This window comes from Anser cygnoides, chromosome 21, assembly GCF_040182565.1.
Source record: "Anser cygnoides isolate HZ-2024a breed goose chromosome 21, Taihu_goose_T2T_genome, whole genome shotgun sequence".
In the NCBI taxonomy this organism is placed as follows: Eukaryota; Metazoa; Chordata; class Aves; order Anseriformes; family Anatidae; genus Anser; species Anser cygnoides.
The window spans coordinates 4968115-4989974 of NC_089893.1; the positions used below are offsets into that span (position 1 = coordinate 4968115).

A 21860-nucleotide genomic window follows, 5' to 3' on the forward strand; every position below is an offset into this window, starting at 1 on the left:
AAATTCTTCCCTTCCAAAAGGATCTTCTTCCCACCCCAGGATGTGCTTCTCTAACCTCACCTCCCCGCCCTGTTCGTATCTGGCAGGGTCATTTTCTGATGGAACTTGAATTTCTGAGGTTTGGGGGGGGTTTCCAGCAGTTGTTTGGAGGTAAGAGACTGAGTTGTCTCAGGTCTTCGCAGCCGATGTCCTGTAGACACATGATGTGAGAAAGGAAAGCAGGCGAACTGAGATGTGAAATCACAGGTGGCCCTTCTTCAGAGCCATTAACGCCCTGACCTTGCCGGGTATTTTCCACCCACACGTCTCAAGGTTCTTTGCTAATGAATTTAGCATCCTCCAGAAGGTAGGGAGGTGTTTAACCCTGTCCTGAAGATGAGGCAGACAGAGGCTGACTCCCTGGCTTTTCCCAAAGATGCTGAGCACTGTGATTGCAGCTGAAATCAGTGGATGCTTTACGGGAGAGTTGCCTGTGGACATTGAGGCTTATTGTAATCCAGGGCCTTGCTCCCTGGCGGAGCTGGGATACGGACTCCGATTCTCTGATTCATAGTCTTGTGCTCAACCACAGACAAGTTCTTCCTCCCCTCCATCCTTTTGAAGGTGGAAAGAAGGGCCCAACTTGCTAGGTAGTTTGTTATTAATATCTGGGATGCAAAACTCCCTGCAGATTTAATTTTGCTCAATCAGGGCTTCCCTCCCCCCGGCGATCTCTCTCATAGTTTTTCATTCCACTTTGAGTTCCCACCTCCCCCTAATCTCGTGTGTTCCCTATATGTCATTTCTGTTCCTGCTTGGCTCTTCCCTGTGGGTAGTTCAGGTTTCAGTCTGCCCTCCAGATTTCCATCCCAGTCCTGTTTTGCCCTCCTCTCAAGGGGAGGTTCACATCCTGCTTCCTTCTCCCCTCTGGGGATCAATTCAGATTTCACTCTCTCTTCTTCTCCGCATTGCCCCAGGGTGTCAGCCTAAGTCTTGCATCTGCTTTTCATCTCTTGAGCCTTCTCTAGTTGGAAAAGGGCCCAGCTGTCCATATCTGCCTTGACTGACACTGGATCTAAGCTGAGCGCTGCCTTGGCCTTTCCCTTTTGAAGTTCCCTTGCTCCATCCCAGGGATAGACTGATTGCATAAATTTGTATGTGTGCTGGTTCTTCATTGAAATGCAGCCCTTTGGGAAAGCATCAGAGAAAGCCCTGGCTGGAGGGAAAGTCCTCTGTTTCTATATATGGCACTGTTTTGCTTAGGACAGATATGTAGAGGAACCTCTTCTGCAGGCTAGTTTTGTTTTGGAGCCTTGCAGATGAGATTGCTGGGAACAAACTCCAAAACGTGCCGGTGACTCTCTTGCAAAGTTTGTAGGGGAGAAAGGGATGGAAACAGGAGGCAATATTCTAAACCCCACACCCTCCGCTCCCAAGGGATGGACTGAAGTCACCAGATTTGTTTGCTTAGCCAATAACTGCTGACAATAGCTCAGCATCACTCCTGAGTTGGCAGGATTGTGCCTGGTTCTCAGATCCAGCTGCAGCCCGTTCACAGACTCCTGCTTTGCTGCTCCAGGCTTCCAAAGAGCAACCTGTATTTAGAAGGTATTGCCCACACTTGTTGCCTTGGTCCACTGGCAATATATCTTCTGCTATTGTTTCAAAGCTCTCTTAAAGATGGAGAGACAGACTGGTCTTCCCTTTGTGCAAATCCCCTGCTCAGCTGGGCTCCTATCATCTTTTAGTGAATATTTTCTAAGCTTGCAGGCGACAAGCCCTGGTTTCGTGGACTAAAGGGACCTATCAATTGTTTCTGCAATAGAAACTGAGCTCGGGGCATGGATGTCACTGTCAAGGCGCTTTTTAGGTTGCTTGGCACCTTTTTAAGTGGTGAGCTGCATGAACTACCATGCATGGTTATGACTCTTCTGCCTGCTGGAGAATGGCTCATCGGTAATAAGGAGAAGACTCCAAATTCTTGAAGGCCTTTCATCTGGTGAGCTCCAAGAATTCAATCAAAAGCCTGCACCACCCAGCAAGGGTGGGGCCCTGCACCCATTTTGCAGAAGGGCAAGTCATAGCATAAAAAGGTGAAGGTGATGGGGTTTCAAGCAAGGCCTCTAATTTTGGAAGCCTGACATCAGAGTGCACTTTCTCCCGTCCCAGAGGTGCTGATGTGCCAGCGCTCCATGTGAAATCAGTGGGTGAGCCGGCGCTGCTCGGCCCCTTGGGAGGCAGAGGCTGGGTTTTCTCTCGCAGGACACCCTCTCGCCTGCTTCCCCGGCACGTGGAAGATGCCAGAGCCCCCGAGCTGGGAGCAGAGAACTGGTTCCCTCTTCCCTCAACCTCCAGCCTCATTCCTTCCACCCAAACCAAAAAATTATGCGATACTCTCCAGCGAAGTTGATCTTTCTCACTCTCCCTTTCTTTTTTAATTATATGACTTGTGTGCGCTTAATGCAATTCCTCTAGCTGCTCTCCTTGTGTCCCAGTTCCCCGGGGCGCGGCAGCGGGTGCCAAAACTCCCCCGAACCAATCAGAGAAACCTGCGGAGCTGGGATGGAGCCAGCCCCAGTCACGGGAGCCGGCTGGTTCCAAGTTCATTCCTTTTCCAATGTGGGATGGGGCGGAAAGCGAGGGCTCCCTGCGCCACGACTCCCGCGTCTCGCCCTGCCCTGCGCGCGGATGACTGAGCCGGGGACATCGGTGCCGTGCAGCAGGGAGGCAGTGCCAGGTATTTAGGTGGTTTCTGACTGGTTGGCAGCCAGAGGGCACAGAGAATACAGGATCAGCACGGTCTGCTCCCCCTAGGCAAGGGATCCACGGGCAGGGGAAATTTTTCGTGTAGGGAATTGGTTAAAGGTCTGGTTCTGGCCCCCGTAAAAGACCAATAAGGCAATTTTGCTGCTGACTTCAACAGGAACATGACGAGGCTCCAGGGAACCTGTGCAAGCACGCAGGAGGGCATGGGAGAAGCAACGAAGCCTGGCATGTGTGAAATCGGATTGATAAGGAAAGGGGCAGGGATGCAGCCCAGGGTGGGAGCGGGGAAGATAAGCGCAAAGGTGTAGGCAGAGGTGGAGTTCTGGAGAGCTTTGGAAGTTGGGCAAGTGGAACTGGGAGATGCAGGAGCAGTGCTGCAACGCTCGGCGAGGCTGGGGCAGCAGCGATGGCAGCACCTCCGGGCTCAGGGCTGGGGAGGAGAGTCCTGGAACGGAGCCGTGGGAGAAATCGCAGCCTTTACGGTGGTAAAACAGTTTTCCATGTTCTGTTTGGAGGTTCTCACCATTCTGACCAAGAAAATGGCATCTTCCCCTCCCCTTTTTTTAAATACTTCCAATTTGGCACGTCCACAGGCCTTGGCAGGGAAGGCACTGCATGCCTGAGTACCAATAGCAAGAGCGAAGATGCTCCAAGCTGTTGCTTTCCAGCATCCCTTTGCCAGCTCGGTGCTCTCTGACCACAGGTCACCACTCCAAGCCCTCGCTGTGCTCCTGGGGCTCGTGCAGAGGCAGCACAGACGTGAGCACGGCCTCTCGGGGCAGGTGCTCGCCCCACCTCTGCCTTCAGTTCTCCTCTCCCATGCCCGGTGCCTGCTTTGGAAGCCTGCTGTGCTGCACGTGATCGTTCGGAGGCTTATCGCTCGGCGCGGAGCAGAGGGATGGCTTCTTTCTTTTTCCTCTGCTTCAAAGCAGAAACACTTGGGAAATGCTGCATCAGAAGGCTCGCGAACGCAAAGCCGAGCGTGGTTCTGTTTGTTTCCTTTTGTGAAGCGTGTAGCTTGGTTACACTTAGTTTTGATTTCCCACCCCCACTTTTACTACGGCTCCGGCGCAGCCATTCACGTCCTGAGCTGCAGCTCAGAGGGTGAAGCGTATCAGATCAGACCTCAATTAACAGACTCAAACGCCTCAAAGCTCTGATGCAGGTGTGTTGAGGTTAGGGATTACATTCTAATTTTTCAGTGTGTTGCCATTACTGAGTTTTAGGATATTGTCTGCTAAGCATTCAGCATGGGATTAATTCTGCTTTTGTCATTCTGACAGCTTCTGAAAATCCCACTCTTTAATGTGAAAGGATACTGAATTTTATAGGGCGAATATTGTCCTATTAACAGAAGGGTTTTCTGCTTTCTTCCTGAGTCTCTGTTAAGCCTCGCTGCATGTGCAGGATAGTACATGTGGAAATAGTAATTGCAAGCCCATTATTATTATTATTGCTATAATTCATTATTAGTGTGTGTTTTATTTTATGGTGCCCACGTGTGCAGGTAATTCACAGAAGTACACTTACGCCATTGGAAGGTGGGAAGGCTTAGCTGCAATAGCCTTGGATCCAGTTTTGATACCTGTTTCCATCATAAGACTTCCTCCCTTGACTTCAGGCAACCCAGTTGTGTGAAATAATGCTTTGGGAATGATTCAGCCCAGGAAGAAACGTGCTGCTCTCCTTCACTGAGGGGCAATCGGCTCCGAATCCTCTGTGCACCCAATCCTCCTCCCAACAGCCAGAGCCCTTTGCAGCTGCAGGGGGAGGGATGTGAGCAAGTCCAAGTCTTAAACAGTTGTGAATTGCTGACTCTCAGATAAGCCAGATACGAGGGCAGATAAATACCTGTTTCAAAGAGGCTGCCGTCTAAATAGAAACTGCACAACAAATCCGATTGTCTTCGGTCTTACAGTGACGACCGCAGCTGCTGCTGGAGGAGGCTGGTGTGGCTTTCACAGCCTTGCTCGGGCAGGGTATGGGCACCCCTTATCTAGGTTTGGGGAGAGCATCCCAGGCGGGTGCAGAATCAGCCCGTCCCACCTTAGCGAAGGGGATGGCGGAGTAGTGCTAATGTTACCTGGGAAGTGCTCCCAGCCAGCAGCAGATGCTTGCTGGCCTGGGGACCTTGGCCGGTTGCTTGGTGCTCGTTAGCTGAATTGCTAATTGATCCTGTAAGCACAGGAATGCCGTGAAGCATCGCAAGCCACCTTGGCGGCGGCGCTGGGTTACGCCAGGAGGCTGCAGCTGGAGCCCTGTGCAACCGGTGGCATCCTGCTGCCACTTCATCAGCTCAGATGTGCGTCGGTCCGTCCGTCTGTCTGTCGGAGGGGTACGGCCTTCCACATGGTGAGATCGGAGCTGCTAACGCGAATCTTTCCAACTTCCTCGTGTAAGGCTGGCTTTTTACAGCTTTGCAATATGTCTGCAGGATGTTTTCATGAGCCGAATGTTTGCCAAAAGTTCACAGATCAGTTACAAAACAGATGTACTTTTTTTTTTTTTCCTCCCCTTCTTCCTACTGGTAAGGAAGAGTTTGTGCAGTAATTGCAGGCAGGTTGGGAGATGTTTTCTTCATAATTCTCCTTCTTATGAAATGTTTATGAAACACCTTCCACAAATCAGTTGCGCAAGCAAGCTGAAGAGCTTTGATCATTTTCCATCGCCCTCAATATGTTTCTTAGTTTGTTTTGCTTTTTGTTTTTGTTTTCAGGCTAGAGATAGGTAAGAACCAATCCATCATTGGCCGTGCCCAGCAGACGCGCTAGCCAACTAAGGAAGGGACTCCTTCCATCCAGTCACCCTTCCTGTGTTTTTCACAGGGATTGCTTGGGGGCAGCTGACCCTATTTTAAGGCTGTGAAAACATCCACTTGAGATTTGCAAGTGTGATTCCTCTCCCCAGCCCTCGGCAGCTCGGCGTGCGGGTGCCGCCACCTGCCGTTACCTGCTGCCCAGGGGCCCCAGCCCGCAGACTGCCCAGGTGCCTGCGAGCACTGCCTTATTTCCCCCTCCTCTCATTTTTTTTTTTCCTTTGTAGCCTTATTTTCCCAAACCCAATAGGATGGGAAGAAACTAAGATTTGTTCTCAACGCCTTCTCGTTCCTGCCCTGACCATGATGTAAAAGCAAGAGACTGGGGAACCACAGCAGAACCTGGTCCTGATTTTAACCCAATCACTCTTTTATGCATGGTGGTCTAGCATGGATTTCAGCAAACACCTACACGAGCTGATTTTGTTTCAACCTTCTTTGGTTCCACGAGGAAAACTCTCATATTTGCAGAAAATAACAGCAAACGTGTGTCAGATGCACTGGGAAAGGAGAAAGGCAACTCCTCCCCTTGTTTTATTAGTTTGAAATTTACATTATTTTAAGGGAGTCTCATGATATTGAGTGGCCTCGCCCACAATGTGTGTGGTTTTTTGGGGCTTTTGGTTTGGTTTCTTTCTAACGTACGGTTGGTAACAGTGCCGGTTTAGCTGGGGAAAAAATGAAGGTGCAGGATTTGCATAAACCATCCCAAAAGTTTTGGATATGCCCTGAACTCTTGCTAATGAACAATTAGCCAGCTGCAGGCCTGTTGGGGAGAGGAAGAGGAGGGAGAAGTAAAATTGAGCCTAAAACCAATGAAAAAAGGTGCAGGGGAGAAGGATTTGTCAAGAACACCCAAGTTCCCGCCCACTGCGCAGGAGAGAGCCAGAGAATTCCAGGGCCGGGGGAAGGAGCAGTGGGAGATGTTGTTGTTTTTAAATGGGGAACCGGTCCTTTGCCAAACCCACCTCCCGTTCTCATATTGTGCGATGCCGGGATGCAGCTACACACCCCTTTCGGCCTGGAACGCTTCCAGATCATTCCGCTTGGCAGCTGTAAAAATTGATTTCAGTTTGGAAATGGCTTGTGCTTCTTCAACACTCCGCTCCTATCGGGATCGTAACCCAGGCGGGATCAAGTGCCTCGTTCTCTAACACGCGGATATCTTTTCTTTTTGGGACTGTTCAGCCTTGGATGACTGCGTTGTATGAGGCAGACACGCATGAATTGCAAGCAGGAGTAACGTTTATTTATTTATTTTTACTTTTTGGCTCGGATGATATATACCTGTATTTTTTTTTTTTAACGCGCCTTCAGGAAAAAATAGGTGCATAAAACCATTTCCCTGCAGTGACTGGATGGCTCAAGGGTAACGGTGCATTCTCCTGAGCCCTTTGCCTAACATTTAGTAATTTAAACACTATCCGCGTTGATAGTGATCAAGAAGCTCTTTCCATCTGATTTTTTCGCCAGGCTAAGCGGGATGGTCATGCCGACCTGAAAGGTAGGAAAGAACTGGAATTCACAGCATGTATAAGCCTTGTTGCAAGGAGCTACTATTATTGCAAAACTAGTTTCGGCAGTATCCAGAGCTATAGTTTAATTGAAGGAGATGTTGTAACTCTCTTCCCTCTGCACAGCACCTTCCAAAAAGCAGAGGTTAATGTTTACCGGGTCGGCTCCCTGTGATCGCACTTTCTCTTTCTCTTTGGGGCATGGAGGTGTTGTGTATTTGTTTGCTTTGCTCAAACTGAAATAAAAGATCCTTCAGCCAAAAATACCCACACGGGCCATTGTTTTTAAAGGGGCATTTCTTGTCCCCCTCTGCTGGTAGAAGGCTGCATGACCTAAAGTCCATGCCAGCGCTGCAAAACTCCGGCAAACGTAACCCCGCTCGAATTCTGGGCGATGTTGGGCTCGGGGGTTATCTGATGGGAGTTAGCGAGGTTCAGCCCTGGCAGTAAGAGCAAACCTGCGATGCTGAGTCCGTAGATAAGGTTTTCAAGACTTATTCTTTCTGTTTTCCTCCTGTTCTTTCCAGTCTGTGGGAACTGGAACCTCTTCTTGCACTGGAAAGGCTTAAATTAGAAAGGGGACTGCTGATGTGAGCCTTCTTGTAGGCACGTTCATGCTTGGGGAAAACTTGAGGCTGTCTGGGAATTGTTTGAATATATCTTTTATTAGAGAAAACGTGTTATAAGAGATCTGTATGACTTTTCTCATGCCTCTGCACAGCATCTGCACATAGACGCTCCTCAGCTTTCAGGAATTATTCTAAAAACTTCTAAAATCTCCCCAGCCAGGTTGTCCTTTCTCCTCTCCCGCTTGGTCTTGTCAAAAAAATAATAAAATTAAAAAATCAGCTAGTACAAAATGATGTATTTTATTATTATTTTTTAATGTAGTAGCAAAGTTAAAAATTAATTATGGAGACTATGGGGTAAACCAAACATAAGGATTCAGTTCTGGTCCCTGAGTAAATTCTTAAGAATCCATGTAAGAATGTGGATTCAGAAATAATGATTTCTGTAGACTGGAATCTTTCTCGAACGTTAAAAGAGGTTAAAATGAGCCCTGGACAAAGGGCAGACACCTGTGAAGTTTGCCATTTTTTCCCTCAAAGCTTCTTTTAGCTAAAGAAGCAAATTTTTTCCTTGCCAGATTTTTTTCCTTGCCAGTAGAACAGGACTTCCCCATTTCTTGTTGCTTTCTCATAGTTTGGTACATGTGGTGCCTAGGGTGGTGCATTTTCAAGTCTGGAAGGGTATACTGCTCTTTAAGGTCTTTTACTTCATCGTTTTTCCTCTTCTATTCCCTTGTACCACTCTCTGATACCTGCAGAACAATGTGTGAAGCCATCTACAGCCACTCGCTATCAGGTTGTGAGTGGTGATCTGTAAAGGGGAATTGCATCGTGTCTTCCTAATAACACCACAAAATGTCTTAGTGTTCTGTCTTAGGAAAGCACTCACATGCTTTAAAGCCTGCGAAGTGACTGGAAACTTCCTGAAGTGTTTTAATTAATGTGATTTAATTGAGCGAACTGCAAGCTTCCCCTTGGTTTAGCAGAGCAGGAAAATTATTCCGCTGTTATAATCGTAGAATCATTCGGGTTGGAGAAAACCTCTAAGACCATCTAGTCCAACCTTTAACCTAGTACTGATATAAAAATATATAGACTGGAGAACAGGAGTGAGGAACAACCCCTACCTTTCTGCAAAGCCAGGGATAGAAGCAATAGGTCCTGATTTCTCCCCCTAATCTGAAAGCAATCCCTTCCCCGTCTCTTCCAACCTCTCTGACTTGTTACCATCCCAGGCATCCCGCAGCCCATGTCCGTTCCCTAAGGCTACAACTGCTTTGCTCTTTTTCAGATTAAAACCGAAGACCTCAGTGATTCCTTGCAATCTACAATCCCCCCCAGGTCAGGACACCTTGTACAGGGATCATCAATGATGCCTGGAAGTCAAATCGCAGGGGTAAGTGCCTTTGGGACATCAGGGACTGAGTTAACGAATCTCCAGGGGAAAGGCTGGTTTTGAGACACTTGCCAAATTAGATGCACCTTTTGGCAGTGACAAATGGAGACTTGAGAACATGATGGACAGTAAACTGGCAAAGTCTCCTCCCCAGCCTCTTTTTTGCAGCAGCCAGGAGACCTGTGTAATGCCTTGCCAAAGGATGCAGAAAGTTTACATGGGTTCAAAGGCAGACTGGACACGTACTTGGAAGAGATTTCCTTTGAGGGTTTTCTAAGCAGGCAAAACCACACCATGCTCAGGAAATCCCTTTGAGCTGAAAATAATTGGAGACTGAAACAATACCAAGGGGAAGTGTTGGATATGCTTGTCCTGGTCTTCCTCTTTCCTGAATGCCTGGTTAATGTCATTGCTGGAGATAGAACCCTAGGTTAGATTAACTCCTAATCTGAGCCATCCTTGAATATGTTGGCTCCAACTGATTTACATCAGGGAAGAAATTGATTACTTGATTTTTATTTTTTTTTTCTTTAAGGTAAAAAGTGGGAGTTTAGCACTTAACACTTGTTAAATTCTAATAGGGAGGCAGATGCTGGAAGGCCACAAGGCTGCTCAGTAATCTCTTCCCCATTCTTTCATGGGCTAATCAGACCTCTTACACGACTCAGCTCCTTGTTGAAGTTCCCCAAGACTACATAACAGTTCGTGAGAAGCTTAAAAAGCTCATCTTATTAAACAATGAACTCCTTCAAGAACATACCTCTCAAGAGAGTTGGTCTTATTGGAGCATTTTTCTCTCTACCCCAAACAAATGCAAACTCTTATCCCTAATCCCTACAAAAGACGTGGGACCCCAGGGATGTGAAGGAGCATTGGGATGCACTCCCTGCCTCTCAGTACCTATTGCCTGCTGTGCTCAGTGCAAGGTGGGGAGTCCCTGTGGCAAAGAACAGAAAATATTTTGGATCTGGTGGTTGTCCATTGCAGTGCATTTGCTGGTGGTGCAGAGAATTGGGCACTTGCTGGGCTTTGCTTCTTTCCCACCCCAGCACACGGCTGGTGGGGAAGTCAGCCTTCTGTGCCAAGCAGGCTCAGTGCTGGGTGATGGGACAGCCTGCTGCACCTTTTCTGTATTATTTTAGGGAGTTCATTCTCTGAAAAGACAATATCTGTAAGAAACCGAGATCCAAGGGCTTTTTTGTTGTTTCTTAATAAGCAGATTTTGATTTCCAGTCCCTCAAAAATGTTATTTTTCAAGCATTAACTTTTTCAGTTAAAAGTAGACGTTCTCCCTGTGGATGTCTGTGTGCACAGCATTTTTCTTATAAAGCTGAAAACTTCAGATCCCGGCGTAGCTCTGGATCTGTAGCTCTCCTGTGCACACATGTGATGTGTTGGCAGCTAAATGAAAACTGCGAATGGGGTCAGGGACAGTGCAAAAGACCAGGGACGGGGGGAGATGATGCTGTGTGAAGAGCAGACGTCTCTGAGCGTTGCTGTTCCCTTTGCTTTTTCCCGCAGGATATGAGCTCTCTTCACACCCTGCAGCAGCTGGTATTGCTCCCTGGTCACATGCAGTCAGTTCCCCAGTTTCTTCTCTCTCAGTCCCAGGCAGGCCAACAAGGTAAGAGCAACCAAATCCGAAAGGGGCCTTGTAATACGTGGGCACATATCCAGGGAGAGCCTCCCTTCTCCTGACTCTTGCTTTCAAGCTGCCCTGTTTGATTTCCCCATCCTGATGGTGCCTGGCCCCTTCTGCTGCCAGCGGGGCAGGGGGCGGGCAGCAGGGGGGCTGCCGGCACCCACGGCTCCTGCATCCCACGAGTGCCCCCTTGCTCTGGTGGAAGGACGGTGCTGGCACCAGAGCAAAGAGGTCCAACCTAGCCAGGAGCATCGCGGGGCTGCGAGCGAGCTCCGAAGCGGGGCTGCCACTGCTTGTTCCCCAACCTCGCTCCAAGGCATGGGGCAGGAGAGGACAGGAGAGCTAACTACTTCTGAAATAGAGTGTAATCAGCATCATGAAAGGACAGAGGACTTAACGCAGTGCTTCAGAAAGACCTCGTGTTTCTATTTTTATCACTGATATTTTCATGGCATTTCTCCAGCCTCTGGGACACAGACATGCCATTGACGAAGCTTCATGCTGCCTGTGGACAAACACAGATGTCGATCCATAACCTGACAGATGCAAAGGGACTTGGGTCCTTCTCACTCTCATTTATCCCAGCACAGAAGTCCCTCTATAGGAGCCAACATTCAGAATTAGAACCATAACGTCTCTGCAGCTCGAATGCAACTGTACACATGCTCTGAAAGAAAAGTATCACACCGTAGGCAATTGGGAAACCTATTTCTCATTGACAGTACGTGCACTCTTCTCTCTGCCAAACGATGCTGAGCGATGCATCAAGAAACCACTTGATGTATATTTAACAGTAGTCTAGAATTTAGTTTGTTTGAGCTGTCAGGGTCGGGATAATCTATTGCTCGCTGCCTGATTTTATTCCTGTATAAGAAACGCGCTATGCTGGAAAATAGCATTTTGCTTCCTTTTATAGAACTACAATTTCTTCTGTTAAGTGACTTCCTTTGGCAGCTGCAGCCCTTCCAACAGATGGCCACTTGTTTGGCCATGACCCCTTTTTGGTTCCAGACTTGCTGCAGACTGGATATCCTGGCCAGTAGCCAGCTTTTTGTGCAAGGTCTCTTCCATTTGAATAGACGATTGTCAAGTCCTAATGATCCTCTGCTGTGTGCGTGCACAGCCACTGGGGACTGAAAGTGAAGGCACAGATGGGTTTTGTGGCACCAGTGGTTTGGTAGAGATGCAGGTGAAGCGCTCTTCGTGCCGATGAGGTGCGTGGAGTATTCCTGCAGTCATCCCTGGGGCCACCCCTCAGGAATAGAGGAACATCTTCAACCTTTCCTGAGCTCTGGCTGACGGATACATCAGTTCATGGATTTCACAGCCAAAGGGACTTGGTTGTAGGTTTAACCTTTCCAAGAGGCCACAAGTCTGGGTTTGATTTTAGTGTTTTAAAGTTCTTTTTAAGCCAGATAAGTTCCCAGGCCTGATTCATTATGCGCTGATCTGATTCACGGTGCAGCCCTTCAGACAGCTCATGCTGGCACGCTTGGATGAGAGGGTGAGAGCTCAGTGCTGCAAAGGTGGAAACAAGCAGCCAGGGAGATGCTGGGAATACTCTCAGCCAAAATATTGCTGCTGAAGACTTCATCTCACGAAAACACAGCCTCCATCTCATCAGCTGTCAAACCGGTGATTCCTGAATCCAGTCCATAATTTTCATTTGAGCTAGAGCTTAGCTTTTGCAAAGGTGTTCAATCATGTTTTTAAAGACTCCAAATGACAGAGCATCCGCCATGTCCCTAGGCAAGCCATTCCAGTGATTAATTACCTTCACTGTTAAAAATGTGCACCTCATTACCAGCCTGCATTTGAAATTCAAAGTTGTTCCAGCATTAGAGAAGGCTTATTGAAACACCAATCTAAATAAATAAAAATGGGATCCTGCACATTCAGATCTAAATTAAAAAAGAAAAGACAGAGAGGGAGAGAAAGACATTTCGGAGATGATCTTTCTTCCTTTTTCAGCAGAAGTCCATAAATGTCTATAGATTTCCCTATAATTGTCAGTTCCAATCAATTGAATATATTGCCTGTTTCGGGAAAGGTTATAAATCCTCTCTAAATTCTATAAGCTTCACCCACAACAGACTTGAAGAACCTAACTAAATTTATATGGAACTACACTGCTTTGGTCGCTACTAAATCCTTTAGGACATTCCCTGTAAGACATATGGGCTTGCGCTCAGCAGCTTGTCAAACGAACAATTACACAGTGTCCATAAATACTACTTTTTGTTGGTTTTATAGATTTCCCTTCTTTTTTTTTTTTCTTTCATCATTTTGTGTCAGTGTATAAATTCCAAAAGAAATTCAATTTGTTTGAAATACAGTAGGGTAGAAAAGAAAGGGTCAGATGGCTTTGAAATGACACTTCAAAATGAAATGCGTAGTAGAGAGCAGATTGGGTAGGCTCATGAGATTAACTGTAGGATCGGGATATTTTTAACATGATAAAGTGCCTGAAAGTTGGAGTCAGCAAAGCTTATATTGGAAATAAGACGCACATTTTCAATAGTTACAGTGATTAAGTACTGGGAGAAATCACCACTAAGGATGTGATAAATTCTCAGCTACTTGACATCTGAAATCAAAGTTAGATGTCTATATAAAATGTCTGTGTCCTAGTTCAACCTCACGCAGGGATCAATGGCTGAAATATTTTACTCCATCATCACTCTAGAACTCCCTTTCAGGCTAAAAGGCCTTGAAAGAAAGAAAGAAAGAAAGACAAAGACAGAAAGAAAGAAAAATAAACCCTTCCCATTCTCATAACCCAACTCAGAACCGTCCACACTTGCAATGGCCAAAATTCTCATATTTTGAACATGAGCGAGCTGACAGTTTCCATTCAGAGCTTCTCGAGCCTGTGCAGAGCGATGCTCAGCAGCCTAGGTGCTGATGAAGGAGCTGATTTGATCTCTCTTTCTCTCCCCAGCTTTGCAGCCAAACCTCCTCTCCTTCCCTCAGCAGCAGGGCAGCCTTCTCCTCTCCCAGCCAGGACCCAGCCTGGCATCACAGGTAACTCACCCACCCGGAGAAACTTAAATCACTGCTTCACCGAGGGTGAATGGCAGTGAAAACCACGTGCTTTTTTTCTGTCGTTGTGACTCCCTGCATTTGTTGCTGATATTTAACAGGCTGTGGGCCGTTCTGGGCTCCCTGGCTCATCAGTTGAACCTCACCTGGATGTACCCCAGCATTTGCAAGTGGCGAAGCACCTAACTCCGTCGGGAGCATCTGAGGAGCCCAGTGACCTGGAGGAGCTGGAGAAGTTTGCCAAGACTTTCAAACAGAGGCGAATCAAGTTAGGGTTCACGCAGGTGAGCGGCCTCGTCCACAGGAACATCGGTGTCACACGTGGTGGGATGGGGGATTCTGCGGCAGAGGAGTGGATGGAGGGTGGGCTGGATTAGAATATAGATCTCCCCTTCCAAACACACGGAGAGACAAACCCTTCCTAGTGTTTCATTACCATGACCTCATCCCACAGCTTCTTCGATATATAAAGGCTCAGGGGCATGGGGAAGACTCCGGTGGGAGAAGAGGTCCTTCTCTCTGGAGGGTGGGCATGGGCACTCGGCGACATCTGTTCTGGAAGTAGCACGAGAGGTGGTGACAGCAAGGAGCTGTGAGGTCTTTTTTTTTGACTTCATGTTGTGATTTGGGTCTTCTCTGGCAGGGAGACGTTGGACTTGCCATGGGGAAGCTCTATGGCAATGATTTCAGCCAGACCACCATTTCCCGCTTCGAGGCTCTCAACCTAAGCTTTAAGAATATGTGCAAGCTCAAACCCCTGCTGGAGAAGTGGCTGAGTGACGCAGGTGGGTGACGTTAGATGCAGAAACACCACTGATTTTGACCAGCACAGGAGAGGATCTACCCAGGAGCCTTCCATAAAAGCCAGAAAAATCATAGCCAGAGCAAGGACCTCTGACAACAGACTTCTTGCTTGTGTTGATTGTGGCCTAGACAGCAAAGCACATCTGCTTTTTTGCTTTAGCAGTGTAGGCTTCCCGTTGCCACTTGGTGTCTGGGACAATCCGCTCCTGCAGCCTCTGTTGCGTGGCCTGGGGGGAAATCTCTGGGCTAGTCCACCCTGTCCCTCCCCACGCAAACTGGCAAGAGTAGGCAGGGAGTGCTGTGCAAGAGATCAGCCCGTGAGCAGTGCCTAGAAAAGCAGGATATCACTGCAGGGGGAATCCCCGGCAGCAGCAGTATGGGGCTGGTGTCCTCTGCTGGCTGCAGACCAGCGCAGGAGTGGCACTGGCCTCGTGTGCCCGTCAGGAGCTGCGTGTTTGACCAATTTACCACGTCAGGAGGTGTCTCAGCTACACGAGGCCTGACCCTGGTGAGGTAAATCGACATCCTTAACTGTGTGAAATTAAAATGACAGAAACTCTGTGGTCCCCATCAGAGCATGCTGGAAATTAAGATGAAAGAAGAAAAAACAGTGTTTTGATTAAAATTTGTATCACTTATATTTCTTGATTCCATCATTAATGGATCTGGAAGTGCTGAAGCAATTTTAAGAGGAATTATGCATAATGTAGGAGCACTTCACTTATTCTGGGCGGTGCTGTAGTTCCCAGAAAGGATCTGGGAATGCAAATAACCCATGATCTTCTTCAGTATCTCTTTTCCCTTTTCTCTTTCCCCAGAATCTGCTCCTTTGGATTCTTCCATGAGCACTCCCAATTCCTACCCCTCAGTGAACGAGATGTTTGGACGGAAAAGGAAGAAGCGGACCAGCATTGAGACCAACATTCGCTCCACGCTGGAGAAAAGATTTCAAGATGTGAGGGGAAAATGTTCCAACGTGTTGTGAACTGTCTCTGAGTTCGCCATTTGCTAGGTCATAGTAGTAGCACTGAATAGTCAAAAAAAAAAAATTGTTTGACAGCAGGTTAGAAAATGCTTGAAGGAGTTCAAGGGAAAAGTCAAAGCAAAGAAACTAGGCCCAATTATTTCCTTGGTGGATGTCTTAACGCAATTATGATTTCATCACCCGTTCTCTTGCACTACTCAGTGCCCCAGCCAAAGCTGACCTCCTGCACCCACCTCTTCCCTCTGTGAACAGGGGCAGCTGCTGGCCCAGCACAGCAGGGAGGTGGGGGCCTGGCTGAGCAGCTCCTGTGAGTGCAGGAAGGCGCAGGGCATCGCTCCCGAGGGTGCTGCTGGATCCTTTCACAAGCGGAGCCTATCAGCAGGACCGCACCATCCATCGAGAATATTTCATCAGAACCGTTTTCGACCAGCCCTCGTTTATTCTTGTTTTCTCCCTCATAGCTGATCATATCAAATTTTCCTCCTAAGACTGTTGATAAGAACAAAAGACAGTCGTTTTCAGATTGTTATGGGCAGCTCATTTTTTAGCTAGTACGAGGCGCTCTTTGTAATGGGAAAACTGTCTTGGCGTCTCCGTGCTAGGTATTATTTTTCCCTTGAAGTCTCCAAATCAGATCAAAAACCACAGAGCTAAATGCTGTCAAATGCACCAGAAAATAAGTGAGTCAGAAAAAAGAGGATGGGTACTATTATTTCCGCTTATAAATGAGGGATGGAGAAAGACAGAGATGAAATGGTTGTGAGGTGGTGCAGGTAGGTGTACAACCAGCACTCGGAGCTCGTGTGTCCTGTGCGGTGATAAGAAGACCACCAGTCATTAGCTTCCCCTCAAGCAATGATTTAGGGTGCTGTTAAGATCAAAGAGCTCGGTGCTTTATGCAATAGCAGGGCCAGGTACTGACTCATCCCCGCTGATTCCATGAGACTTGATGTTGAATCAGAGGCCCTTTCTGGTTCACAGAACATAATCTCTCACCCAAATGTTTACCCTTTGCCTTAGAAGCAAATATTCTCCCCTCTCCAGTTTACTTCCAACCCCACCCTCGTCCTCTGCTTTTCCAGCAGCAGAAGCAGGCGCCGATGCTGTGAGTTACAGACTTCCGAGGCTTTCTTTAACCTCCTGCCCTTTCTTAGCAGAACCCCAAGCCCAGTTCAGAGGAGATCTCCTTAATAGCAGAGCAGCTCTCCATGGAAAAGGAGGTGGTTCGGGTCTGGTTCTGCAACCGGCGCCAGAAGGAAAAACGGATCAGCTGCCCGATGCCGTCCCCCATCAAATCACCCATCTACAACTCCAGACTGGTGAGAGACTTTGGACTAAGGAGCTGTATGTGCTGCTCATGGAAGGGAAAAGGCGGGGGGGGGGATACAGAACAGCGTTTGCCCTCATTTATAGAACAACATCTTGTATTCTCTCAATGAAAACACTGGTAAGAAATCACAAGAAAAAATGCACTTTTCCCAGAAAGTGTAAGTTAGTCTAACTGCAGGATGATTTATCCAAATAGGGGTGCTATCCCCGAAACTCTCACTGTAAGACTGGCAAGTAAAACCTTTCCAAAGTTAATGGAGGAGGAATTCAGCATTCCACAGAAAGAGAATTACATCCAGTCGTGTCGAATTTGGTTGAGTCTGAAACCTGATAGTAACCACTTACTTAACAGTGTGGTGTTTTCCATCTGTTTAGAAATGCAGAAAGCACTTCAGCAGCGCTATTTGTCCTTCTCACTTATTGCACATTCACGTTTTGACAAGTGTATTTTCATTGCCAGGAAGGATGAGAGAAAGAAGCTGCTGTGAGAGTTAGTGAAAGCATGTCCCTGTAATCAGAGTGGCTGTTCTGGATAACAAGCTGCTGTTGCATTTCTGCTACTTAATAGTTGTTTAGTTGCTTCCATGTATAAAAGTGGCAGGAACCTCCCTACGGTGTTGTTGGTACTGCAGCACATGTGAGTGGGAGGAAGAGTACGTATGCACAAGCAACATTTTATCTCAAAATCTTCTGGGTTTTAGAATTATCCATTAGAAGGCAGAAAAACATCACAAGAAGTTTGGTCACTTGTTGCACAACACGTTTGGGCTGCCGTCGCGAACACAGAGCGCTGCTTGCAAGCCGTGAATTTTTAAAGCAGCAGCTTTGGTGACTGGCTTTCCCGTGAGCGCGTCGCACAAAGTATGCCTTTGCTCATCAGGCATTCTGAACAGCGCGTTGCCTGTAGTTAAAGTATCACGGCTGAACACCAGATGCCCCAGGCTCGCTTTGATTACAGCCACCAAATTAGTAATTGTCACATGAGGATTCTCACCCATCAAGAACTCCTCAAAGGAAAAGGGATGATTTGTGCCCGAGACCAGAATGAGCCGGGATGTTTCTGCATGAGAACATCCAGTCTGAAACATCCAAAGGGCAGGGGCTCCTCCTGGCTGGAGCTCAGCACTTGCAGAAAGCGTAGCAATTTCAGGCTTTTCCGCAGCTGATCCATAAATGTAGACCTGTGTGTGGAGTATCAGGCATACGTAATACTCATTCTGGTTTCTTTGCCCAACCCTAGGTATGGGAATTGTGCTGGTAGAGTAGAGCATGGATAGAAGCATTGGTGGGAGGCTCAGATGTAGATAAGTCTCTCTGGGAGCCAGCACACTCCAAAGGGAACACGAAGGAGTGGCATGTTGTGGTCTGCACCCTCGGAGTGCCAGCTGCTGACTGTCTGCTTCTGTTCCTCCTCAGGTCTCTACCTCAGGGTCCTTGGGGCCCCTCTCTGTCAACCCGGTGCACAGCACCATGCCTGGGACAGGTAAGCCGTGCCAAACTGTCTCACCCTCGTTCTTTCTTACCTCTTCCTCTTGCTCTCCGGCTGCTTGGCTTCCAGGCCACCTCCACAGGCCCCTCTTGAACAGACCTTTGGTTTGGGGCAGGGAAATTAGCCCTACATAATGGGTGGACAGGGGATAAGAAGAGCTGAGTCTTTCTCTTGGCTGGAACAAAGATAAGGAAAGCATCCTGGGCATGGTAACACTCCCAGGATAATCCTAGCCAAATGTGACTGGGGTGTTGAGGTTTGGGAGCCAGGCACACACCCAGAAGCCAACCAAGAGGGTGCTCGGGGGGCAGGTAACTGCATTTCTTCGGAGGAGCAGTGGCAGAGATGTGGTTTGCTCCGACAGAAACCAGACAGAGCAGGGTGCAGGATGAACAGGACAGTGGAAGGGTTTGGGCTTGGGCTTTCCTTGGCAGGAGAAGGGGATCCCAGCCTCACTCTGCTCTCTCTGCCGTGCAGTAACATCATCGTGTTCCCCAGGGAACTCCAGCCGGCCCTCGTCCCCTGGCAGTGCACTCCATGCCAGCAGCCCCAGCACAGCCCAGAGCAACTCCAAAGCTGCAATGAACTCATCCGGTTTCAACTCTTCAGGGTAAGGAGGGGGGGCACGGCTCGCTCCTTGGGTGTTGGGGGGCTTGGGAGAAAAGCAGGGTGGCTTTAGAGAAGAGCGTGCAGCCCTTTAGAGGACCCAGCAATGCAGAGCTATGTGGTGGCAGGTGATTACATGAAGCTTAACGCCTTACCTGAAGCTTCTTGGGACTTGGCTAGGTTTGGGTGAAAAATAAACAGTAAATCCGGTTTATCTGAAATACTATGCTGATTAAAAAAGAAAAAAAATCTGGATGGAAGCACTGTCCATAAGGACTGTCTTGAATTAATTCTGTGTGTGGAGGAAGCAGAGGAAGGCTTATTTTGCTGCTTCTGCTTTGACAAACCTCCCCATAGCCAGGTTTCTCGCCTGTAGTGCCAGCCAGAGAGCTCTGCTGCAGCGTAATGATTCCACGCTGGCAGATAAAACAAGAACAGCAATTTTCCTCTGCCCTGCCTTTAGATGCTACAAAAGGATTAAGCGGCACACAAGGGCTCAGAGCCCTTCTAGTTATTTCACTGACTGTTCCCCTGCTGCAGCCTGTGCTGCTGAGGCCTCTCCGCGCTTGTTTCTGCGGCTCGTTGCATGTGGCATCAAGGATGCTACGTTAGCAGGAAGGCAACCGAGAGCAGAGGGCATTACGTGTAGCTTCTGGGCTTTCTGAGTCACGGAGCATCCCGTGCCATGAATCAGACCTGCTCTCACCCAGAGGAAGTCCAGCAGCCAGGTCGTGTGAGAAATCCCGAGCTCAGTGGAAGCTGCTGCTTAGAAAGACAGGGGTTTGCTCTGAGCTTCCTGCAGGAAAAAGGATCGCTTGCTGGCTGCCAAGTCTAAGAAGGGTTACAAACGGAATGGGAATGATTGATATTTCAAGGGAAAAAGTTAACAACGTGGCAATTGTAGCTCTTATTCCCTGTGTTGCAAACAGATCTTGGTACCGATGGAATCAACCTACCTACCTCCACTGAGCTGACTCCTCCATCGTGTGTAACAGGAGCTCCGACTTCTAGCTATGGACCAACTTCTCTAGGAACAATGCTTGGGGCAACATCTGGCGTTCCAGTGCCTTCAAACTGCTGCCAAATGAAGGTCTTGTTTAGGGGAGCCCAGAGCAGCAGAACTCTCCAGGGACTCAAACTGCAGCTGACCTTCCCCAAGGATTCTCACCACCACCAGTGACATTTTAGTACTCTTCCATGCATTCACTTCAAGAACGAGCCCTTGCTTAGCACTATTATTAGCATGAAACACTGCCCTCTGCTTGCAAATCTCTGCATTCACACCGGATTGCCTGGCAATCCCTGATCTGGAAGGATTTCTGTGTCAGGACCCTCTTTTCCCCTCACTCATTTCAGAGCTTCCCACAAGAAGGGTCTGTCATGCTGTTACTATCACGCACACGTACCATAAACCCCAAACTGAGCCGAGGTTACCCAGTTCATTTCACCAGAGACCCGTGTCTAGACGTGAACCTTGGTTTTCAATAGACTTCCAAGGTCAATGGCACTGTGCTTTGTCCACCACCAAACCTGCTTTGCTTTGAGCCCTTCTGCCCTGTTTCTGAAGTTTGTTTCCTTTTCCTTTTTTTTTCTTTTTTTTTCTTTTTTTTAAAGTATTTTAGAGCCTTCTTATTTTTTTTTCCTTTAAAAAAAAAAATTGCCTCCTTTTGCAAAATCTGTGTCCAGGTCTTGTTATTGCTCACAGCTGGCCTCGCTGGAGGATGTCACTGTAGTAAAACACTGCGTGCACTTCTGATTCGACTGAACCCAAAAGCAGTTTGTGTTGGTTTGATGGGACGAGGATTAATCTTTACCTCCCCTTCTTCTTTCTTTGATTCATCCTTTGGGCTTTATCTGGTACCAAATGAAAGCAACCTCTCCGGAGCAGAGGGGTGCCTGTGTTGTGGTTTGTCCTGAATTGTAAGTGATGTAGCTGGCCTGATCCCTGCAGCGTGCCCTTCGCTCCTGGGGGACAGGTTGTACTGCTCAGGTGTGAATCTCGAGGATTTTGTGTGCAAGGTTCCTTAATATCATGAGACGCCAAAGCGTAGGAAGCTTCAGCTGTCACAGCATATTGCCAGGGAAATCGTGGTTACTTGCAACTCTCCTCTTAAAAAGAGGCAGATATTTAATTTTGTAAAAGTAGACTTCAGTAATACAAATTCCCGGTCAGGTTGTCAATGGGTACAGGTAATTAATTCAGTGAAACTAGAGTAAATGAGCATTTGGTTCACAGGTTGTAAATAGACATTTTTGAGTAGTAGTCTTTTTTTTTTTTAGGCAAATGTGAGCTTTTTTTTTTTTTTAAGTAAAATTTATCCTTTGTCACTTCTTTTGGGGAAAAATGTATTTGATTCAGTTGTTTCTTACCCTGTTCCTTCAGTGCTGTGTGATGACACTATTGCAGTAATGGGTCTGTGGACCTTAAGAGTTTATCAGTTACCTTTACACAAAGTGTTGAGCCCTACAAGCACATTGTACGTGGAACTGCGTTTGTCGCTTCAAGTGTGGTATGGTATAGAAGCAGACACTGATAATAACGAGAAAGGATTGAAACAGATTAAGGTAACGTTTCTTGAAAAATAGAATTTGAGAAATATTTCCTTTTTAAATATTAAATCACTTTTAAACAATGTTCTGACATCATCAAAAGCAACAAAGAACGGAGAAACTGTATTTCTGTTTCCTGGATCCCCACATCACCCATTTACCTCTAACTAAAACATTTTCGTCATAGCATTTTTTTTCAGTGGAAACATTAAAATTAAATGAAACTTTCTATTTTTTGCAACAAAATCTGTTGTGGTTTAAAAAGCATTTTCTGTTGGGAAAGCAAGGAATGTAGGTGGGAAGTACTCATCTAACTAATTGCTACGGCCCTTCTCTCTGCCATTAATTAAATACTCTTACATGCTTGGAGGGTT

General features: G+C 47.5%; 1 protein-coding gene across 3 annotated transcripts in view; it reads left to right on the plus strand.

Annotated features, from left to right (window-relative positions):
* The window catches only part of POU2F3 (POU class 2 homeobox 3), a 41636-nt gene extending 19776 nt beyond the window's left edge, over window positions 1-21860 (plus strand). For 2 of the 3 annotated variants that reach the window (XM_013187215.3, XM_048063229.2), the window contains 10 exons: window positions 8935-9039; window positions 10561-10663; window positions 13623-13705; window positions 13825-14007; window positions 14367-14508; window positions 15346-15482; window positions 16670-16831; window positions 18258-18324; window positions 18808-18940; window positions 19866-21860. In XM_013187215.3, coding sequence (XP_013042669.1) covers window positions 8935-9039; window positions 10561-10663; window positions 13623-13705; window positions 13825-14007; window positions 14367-14508; window positions 15346-15482; window positions 16670-16831; window positions 18258-18324; window positions 18808-18940; window positions 19866-19905 — 1155 coding nt within the window. In that variant the 3' untranslated portion in view covers window positions 19906-21860. The remainder of the gene's footprint in view (window positions 1-8934; window positions 9040-10560; window positions 10664-13622; window positions 13706-13824; window positions 14008-14366; window positions 14509-15345; window positions 15483-16669; window positions 16832-18257; window positions 18325-18807; window positions 18941-19865) is intronic. The other variant, XM_048063227.2, reaches the window with a different exon arrangement.